This window comes from Olea europaea, unplaced genomic scaffold, assembly GCF_002742605.1.
Source record: "Olea europaea var. sylvestris unplaced genomic scaffold, O_europaea_v1 scaffold1707, whole genome shotgun sequence".
NCBI classification, from domain to species: Eukaryota; Viridiplantae; Streptophyta; class Magnoliopsida; order Lamiales; family Oleaceae; genus Olea; species Olea europaea.
In genome coordinates, this window is record NW_019234759.1 from 25,553 (window position 1) to 34,259 (window position 8,707).

An 8,707-nucleotide genomic window follows, 5' to 3' on the forward strand; every position below is an offset into this window, starting at 1 on the left:
CGAAGACATCAAGTGTAGTTGAAACTTTGACTTCAGTTAACCATGTCAATATATGCAAAATTACAATAAATACATTAATTTTTGGTTGGGGTGGATGCCAAGGGAATCATTGGACATCCTCTTATCATGTTTTTATTTAACTAGTAAGAGTATGATAATGCTTGGATCCTCAATGTGCGATTTTCTATTAAAAAATGTGAGATAAGAGCACTTATGGTTCCCTTTTTTATCCTTTTTTTTCAAGTCAAGGATTCTATGATTTATTTTTTCTTTTTTATTATTATTATTATTATTAATATTAATATTATTATTATTATTATTATTATTATTATTATTATTATTAATTTTTTTTTTTATTATTATTTTTTTGAGTGAGAAATTATTATTATTTTTTTTTGAGTGGGATATGGGGCATCAATGGCACAATATAAAGAATTTACCCACTGTGGCTGCTCTGATTATTATTTGGATAAATGGATTGGACCTCAATGTACAATTTTTCTATTAAAAAATGAGACATAAGACAACTTATGTTTCCCTTTTCATCCTTTCATATATTTTTTTTTTTAAGTGGGAAGGATTCTATTATTATTATTATATTATTTTATTTTTTTTATTTTTTTTATTTATTTTTATTTATTTATTTATTTTTGGAGTGGGGAATGGGGGATCGATGGCACAATATAAAGAATTTGCCCACCATAGCTGCTCCGATTATTGTTTGGATATTTATATGTGATGTATATAGATAAAGTTTCTTGATCTTGTTTACATTTGGGCTCTATAGTCAATTGAATTAATGCTGTATGTTATCAAATTCAAAGTGTGCACAACAACATTTTTACATATGCAGTCAAGTGTAAAACCTGTTTGCACATTTGCCAAGCAGTGTTAATCTTTTGTTGCAACAAGTAGAATTGATTATAAATGCTACAAATAGTATATTAGCCAGTTTTGATATACTTTAGGTTTACGCATGATGTGGGACGTAGCAACTCGAAAGATCCTGGAAATCAGCGCGAGGCTTCTGCGCTCCGTGATGAAGTACGTCTTCCAATAATTTTTTATGATTTAAAGCTAACTTCTGAAATACACGACTGAATATTTTTAGTCATATTTATGTTTCTCACTCGTAATTCTTTTTTTATATATTATATGTACCTAAGATAACTATAGCTTCGGATCATGCATTATCTTACTGGATTAACATTGAACTTGAATTGCAGCTTGACATGCTACAAGAAGAGAATGAAGTAATTCTAGATAAGGTGAGTCATCTCTCCTGTCCCTGTCCATCTTCCCCTCCATGAAGAAAGAGAATAAAAGTAGAAAGAAATTCAAGCAAAGAAGGAAATAAGAAGGAAACATTGGAGGCCTTTATGCTTATGAACTTTGTCATCTGGAACATAATGACCAATTTCTCCCACAGCTTCGTCGTGCAGAAGAAAAACGCGAAGAAGCGGAGGCCAGAGCCAGAGAGCTAGAGAAACAGGTTAAAACTTGATAGTCCTTGATTTCCATTTCTTCAATGCGCCATCATTGTATTTATCTATAGTTGTAAAATGCTGTGAAGTTTGGTTTTTTTGGTTTTATCCATGTTTACTGGTGCTGCTCTCCCTCTTTCTCATGCTACATCTTACTTAAATTAATTACATATAATGATCAATAAGTTTATGGATATTCAGATTATATATAGTAAGTTTTCTGGGTTGCGAAGAAAATCTTTTTGAGTTATTATTGCTTGCAGTCGTGATGACATATTGACTTTGTTTGGTCACTTCTTTTCTTAATCACTGTAAAATCTTGCATAGAGATAGCCCAGTATTTTTCACAACGAATCAATCAATGTTTGAAATTTCAACTTTGTCACTTGCTCTTTGAATTATTCTGTTATCTCTGCTATCTTTTGGAGGTGAATTAGTTTTATTCATGGTTATTATATTCAATGCTTTAATTATATATTTACAGGTTGCTTCCCTGGGAGAAGGTGTATCCTTGGAAGCTAAATTGTTGAGCCGGTAAATCAATTTTTAATTTGTGTCATAAGCCACTCAACTACATTGGTTTGATGCAGTGTATTTTATTTGCAGGAAGGAAGCAGCTCTACGTCAAAGAGAGGTGAGTCCAAGATGAACTTAATATTGGAAATTCCTCTCCATTATGAATTCCTTTATTGACAGATGGAATATATACTAATATTTTATTTTGTCATGTCTGTGTATAGATAAATGTGTGCTCTCTCACATATAAACACATCCCCCACGCCTAAGATCTTATGCTTCAAATGGGTTTCTATTACAGGCTGCTCTCATAGCTGCCAAACAGACGAAGGATGGTAGAGATGAAGAAATTTCAGCCCTTCGTGTAAAACTTCAGGTTGGTTTGTGCTATTTAGTGGTACTCAGGTCTTTTTTTTTCACGTTACTAACCATTCCTTGCCTTCTCAAATTGTTCTGTTATGTGAATATTTTGTCAGAACTTAAAAGAGGATGCTGGTAATGCTGTGGAACAGCTTCATGAAGTTGAATCTGAAGCAAAAGCCCTTCGAACGATGACACAGAGAATGATTTTGACGCACGAAGAGATGGTTGTCCTGTAAATTCTTGTTAGATTTAGTACCAGCTCTCTGACAACATTTAACAGAGTTCTAACATTCATTCTTCTCATTTTTGTTTTCCATTCTAGGAGGAGGTTGTTCTAAAGAGGTGTTGGCTTGCTCGTTACTGGACCTTAGCATCACGTTATGGTAATGTACTTTAAACTATTTCTATGTAAAAAGGCACAAATGCAACAGGCGGGCAGTTTTTTTTATCTGCTCCTCCTGTCACCCTGCCTTGCTTTATGTTCTAAAGTTTCTGTTGTGAATGCTCACGTGCCAGAATTTTGAAGTGTTACTTTATGAAAAAAGTACATCCTTTGTCCCCAACTTTACGAAATAGAGCACTTAAAATCCCATTCAATCTTCCTGGCATATACTTCCCCAAACTTTTAATTTCACTACAAGTAGGTCAATCTTTATTTTCTTTTAAAACAATTAGAAAAGAAAAAGAAACGGAAAGAAAAGAAAACGAATAAAGAAAAGAAAAACCAGCCACCCGCAACTACCATCACTGCCACCCACCCCTCCAAAACCCCCGTTGACATAGATCTAGTCCTGCTTCGCAAGGCTTTGCAATGTCAAGTCTGGTGAAAATCTGAAACTAGAGCTTCAATAAATTCTGGATCTGGCAAAGAAATAACATGGATTTCCATTAGCGACCTTGTAAAGTGGTTTGCAAGTGCCAGTGATGTAATGTGGTTATTAATCCTTTGCAAAATTGATGCCCAGAAAACTAGTTGATTAGTCAAGGAATAATTTGTTGATACTAGAAATGAGAACTACCAGTAGGCATAAAGTTTTCGAGTTGCTCAACCCAGATATGTGCTTTCAGTTGGAAGTACTGAAAGCATGAAAATCACAGACAGAAAGTACAGTGATTAACGATTTGCTTTTTGCCATTTTTGCTTCTTGATATTATTTTGGTGGAATAAATTTGCAATCCATTTTTTTCTTCCATTTCAATTGTTCTTCTTGCTATGTATTTGATTTTGGGGCTGGATACTGGAGGTGGCAGCTATGCCACTATGGTAGGAGATTGTGGAAGGCGAATGGATGGGGAACAATGGCTGGTGCTGGGCTTTGGGGATGGGATGGTGTTGGTGTTGCTGGGTAGGGTAAGGGCAGGAGGCAATGGTGCTAGGAAGGGGTAGGGCTGGTGATTCTGAGGTGTTATTTTATCTTTTTGCCTTGTTTTGTTTTGTTTTATTTGTTTTGGTGAGAGATAACTTTGGTTTACTGAAAATATCTCTCAAAATAAAGGTCATGTGCAAGGCATGTACTCAGAAAAATTGACGGATTCCATCCAGTAGGGACCTATGCACTGAAACTGTAAGTTTATGGAGATACATGTCAAGAAAAATCGAATGGGGAACTTAGTGTTGTACTTTTTGAAGTTTAAACCCTGACCATGATTTACCCCTATTAATATCATTGGGTTGTATAATCTTAAGATCTGCTATTTATATTGGTTCCTAACACCATTCTGATGTAAGTGGTAGAGAAAAAGAAATTAGTCTTAAAAATTTAAAATCAGCTAATTAGTGATGATTATTTTTTATTTTGGGTCATACTTTTCTGCTTTACAGGAATCTGTGCAGATATTGCAGTCTCAAAGTACGAGCACTGGTCATCCCTAGCGCCTCTGCCCTTCGAGGTTGTCACTTCTGCCGGACAGAAGGCGAGAGAGGAAACCTGGGATGGTGCCAACTTGTTCCTTGAAACGTTTTACCTGTTCCATAGTCTGCAACAAATATATTTATGCTGCTACTTATTTATATTGGAGTACTTAGCTAAGCGAGGCTTTTATTCTTTCTGGTGCTGAGCAGGTGGAGATGATTCAGATCGGAGCAAACTTGTACATGATTTAAACAATTTAACTGGGGAAGGAAATATCGAGAGTATGCTTTCGGTTGAAATGGGTTTGAGGGAATTAGCTTCTTTGAAGGTTCTTTTCTTTTCTTTTTTTTTTAAGGTTTTTTTTTTTTTTTTTTTTTTTTTTTCATATAAATATAAATTTACATCCGTATCATATGCCTCTTTGGATTCTCACTCACTAATATTAATCATAGGTTGAGGATGCTGTTGTGCTCGCATTGGCTCAAAACAGACGTTCAACTTTGGTTCGGCAATCGTTGTCTGGTATTGTTCACCAAGTGTCTGGCTGTATATGCTTCTTACATCCACCCTCCCCCTCATGCTACAGTAGTCCTGAATTGATTTTCTCTCGAGGAATATGAAAGTTGAACTAAATGTATTTTCTACTCTAGAACACAGTTAGAGTTCATTTTCTGTTGCTGGACTTGTTCTTTAGTCCTTGTGAAACAGCTACCTCATAGTTTTTCTCCTCAGCTATTCGCTGCTACTATTTGAGCACACTGAAATTTTGAGTCTGCTTTATATCTTTTAAGATCAAATCCAGCTTCTTAAGGTTTCCTTCAATTTTAATAATAGTAGAAAGAGGCCTGCATCTTGTGTACAAAAATTACCGCATCTTCTTAAGAAGTCCCTTCTCCCATATATTTGCGTGTGAGTATTTTATTGATGATGAGCAGATAACACAACATTTTGTATGATAGCCCACACCATGTTAGCTGCAGTTTGTTGGTGTTGAATACGCAACATAGTATACTATCTACAGTTATTTTCAGACAGTTCTCATTGTGCTTTTGCAGATCCTAAGCCATCTGGAGATCCCAATTTCATGGTGTTATCTGGTGAGAAATGTACTCCATTTATTCTCCTTTCTATGAGAAAAGTTATCTTAATTCTATTTACTAATTTTTTATTGTAGTTCTATTTGCTAATTTTGTTGCATAGGCCGAAAAATCATCTTTACTTTGTTGTAATGTGTTCTGCTTTAATTTGTATTGAAATCCGGCTACTCTCTAATCTTGTGCCCCATGGAAAATTCAGAAAGTAGATTCGCTGGCAATTTACTTGATCTGTTTCACCGCCTTTCTGAAGCTCTCTCTCTCAAATACAGTTTACAAATATCAGTTACCTTTCAACCTATAATTGCCTTAGAGCTAATTGTATATATCCTCTTTCAAAATAAAAAGAAGAAATAGAATTACAATGCAAAAAAAATTCTGAATATGAGTTTCTGCGTGATGTGCTTAGAAGACACCCAAACATGCTCGTGGGTGGTTTCTGCAGAAAGTATATACAACTTGCAAATTCTATTAAGAGGAGCTTGAGTATGAAATTTTGAGATCTGAGAAAGAGTATTACTATTTGTGAGCATGCTGACACGAGCAGTCTGTGGTAGTATGGTAACTGTCACATTCTGTAATAAAGTTGGGATACATTTTAATTTATTGAAGAATGTGGCAGTACCCCACTGCCACATGCAATGCTGATGGATAAGCTCTGCTTAGAAATAGCATTATTCGAGAAAGAAATGGGATTATGAAAACAGGGATTTGGTGTTGGTAATTTGGGTTGATCAATTAATGATGGCAGTAGTGATGGATATGGAAGTTGGGATATTTATGGAGGTGGTGATTTTTTGCATTGCCATGTCAGTGGGACTGTCTTTGGAGGCCAGATTCCTCGTAGTTGATAGTAAAGGTAGAGGTGGCGGTTTTCGTAATAACTGGTAATCATGTGCAAGGGGTGGAAGTTGATTTTTAGGATGTTGTGGTTGGGTAGAGGCGGATGATGGAGATAACACAGTGGAGATTTGAGTTGCTGAGGGATCATGTAGAATCTACTGGATATTTTATGTGATTGTGAGACCAATTCTTGACTTTATGGGGAAAGAGAATTAGAGCACTAGAAGTAATTTCTGGACTCTGGAGTGTCAAATAGAAATGTCATAGTCAAGTAGTTCAGCCGATGTATGATGATTCTTGTTACCTTTAATAGACAAAAAAGTTAATGTGCTTTAAGGCTCCTCTTAAATAGAACAGGTTCAGAATAATCATGTGTGGATATTCTTTGAATTATGTCTCTCTGTACTTAATACCTTGTCTGTTCACACTTTCCTGAAATTTATTTTGCTTTTGTTAACACTGCACTTTATGAAAATAAGCATCTCTGACATTGGAAACTTATACAAATTTCCTCATAACTTGGATGCAGAATTAAGTCAAGAGGAGTCGGAAGATGTTCTTTTCAAGGAGGTCCGCTCTTTAGTTTTATGAAGTTTTTGTTTCTCTGTATTACAATATCTCTTTAGACATGCCAACTAATACTTGTTTCTCTGTATTACAATAGCTCTTTAGACATGCCAACTAATACTTTGTCCTGTTACCAACCTTTCATAAATGCGGTTTCCCACCAATTTGCGATCCTAAAGGTTGGACTTGAAAGTAATTTTCCTCCCACTGTATGTCTATGTCATGGGGCCAAAGATGTATGTAAATATGCTTCAAATGCAGGTGGAAAGGATTCTTCTAGGATTAGGAATTCTGTTTTCCTCGTTTAAGGAAAAGAAATGTCTAGTTAGAACCTGACCATATTGTGCAATGGGGTCCAGGGATGGGGTATTCATGAAAGCTGATATGANTGTCTGTCTAGTTATCCTGAAAGTAACCATTCGTCCCCTGGATGTAACTGGCTATACACATGCTTACATACCGGCTACTTGACTAGATTATTGTTGTAGAATCTTCTGAAAATATCACAAGCTTATGATTTTTCTCGTATCTTTTTTTGGTGCAAAAGGTCATATCGTGTAGGTTAGAATCACGAGCTTGTCATGAAACACCAGATGGTAGGCGTTCGAGTTCTAGTTTTTGGCAATAGTCTGGGTAGTGGTGGTTTTAGTTTGAGCATTAGAAAGCTCAGTTCTTTTCATGTGTCCATGGGATAGGGTGTTTTGAAGAATGGAAATAATCTCAACTGACGACCAATAAAGTAAAAGGAAAGATGTGATCCTTTAGCAATCCTCTTTGGGTTAGCTGCATTTATACCCCCTCATTTTACCTTTAAGTACTAACACTTTATTGAGCATTGTAAAATTATGACTCATACTTTAGTTTCACTGGTAAATTTTTATGTTTTATAAGTATTATGGCTGATAACTCACGCATCCAGTTTGACTTCTTTTTTATTGTAAAACCGTGTATCAAATTTGCCGAGGTATTGTAAAATTGGGTTTGTTTTTTCCTTGCTATTTTGCAATCTTGGTATTGTTGTGACTAGAATATGGCTGTAAACTATGGAATGATTTCACACTATCAGTTTGGGGGGAAAAAAGGGAATACTCAAACAAACCATCAAATCCTCATTTTGAGACCTCTTCTAGAGCCCATACGAGATAGCCTCGTGTCATTTCCAAAATATGTGAGGTCCAAAGTGAGAAAATATGTTTAGTCAGCCAACATTTTGACCACTTCTATCCCGAAATAATTTATGGCGCAGCTTATGGTTGCAATATTTGATATGTTACAGTTGAAAGAGGTTTGACGGAGCTGAGGAAATTGAGCATAGAACAGCAGCTGTGGGAGGCATCCCGAAAAGAGATTGGCCTACCGTCTATTGCCAATGGCAAACCAGCTCCAGAATCAGAAAGCTCGCCTTAATAGATTTTAAGCCAATCAGTTTGTTTCGTTCTTCCTTTTTCTTGATCCTACAAGATTATTTCGTTAGATTCTGCAAGTTTTTGATACCCGGAACAAAGTTTCAAATATGTAATTAAGCCTTTTGTATGATAGATCAAATGGTAGAAAATTTGATTGATTGCCATGTATTTGGGATTTTGAAAACGCATCTGGTTTCCAGTTATATGAGCTTTGTGACAAAGAAAATTCCATTTTTACCCATTCTTTTTGTTTACTTGTCTTATAAAACAGAGAGATAATTATTGATAATTATTTAGGGCATTTTTAGTAGTGATTATGAGAATGATTTTTTGACCGTTGAAGAAAAAAGTGGATTCCACTTGTGAGTGAAGATAATAAATTTACTTAACTGTGTTCTCTTAATTTTGATCCTTGCTGCTGCTAACCATGTAAGCATTTATTTGTTTTTTCATACACAGAATTAGACATCATCTTCCTTTCTTCTGCTTTAGCGGAAAATGGAAATATTTGTTGTTAATTTCATGATGATTATCAATGTGACCTACAAAATATAGTGATTAACACTAACACAGAACAAAAA

The 8,707-nt window shown here is 35.4% G+C and overlaps 1 protein-coding gene across 1 annotated transcript; it reads left to right on the plus strand.

Moving 5' to 3' along the window:
* Nucleotides 1-406: 406 nt before the first annotated feature.
* Nucleotides 407-8,367, plus strand: LOC111377676 (coiled-coil domain-containing protein SCD2-like). Its single transcript, XM_023000803.1, has 19 exons — nucleotides 407-490; nucleotides 657-740; nucleotides 949-1,044; nucleotides 1,227-1,268; nucleotides 1,430-1,492; nucleotides 1,969-2,018; nucleotides 2,091-2,118; nucleotides 2,302-2,376; nucleotides 2,477-2,587; nucleotides 2,686-2,746; nucleotides 4,186-4,299; nucleotides 4,426-4,544; nucleotides 4,669-4,738; nucleotides 5,272-5,313; nucleotides 6,683-6,738; nucleotides 6,780-6,929; nucleotides 6,982-7,044; nucleotides 7,209-7,277; nucleotides 7,987-8,367. The coding sequence occupies exons 1-19, from the start codon at nucleotides 407-409 to the stop codon at nucleotides 8,125-8,127; spliced, it is 1,518 nt and encodes a 505-aa protein (XP_022856571.1). The 3' UTR covers nucleotides 8,128-8,367.
* Nucleotides 8,368-8,707: the final 340 nt, after the last annotated feature.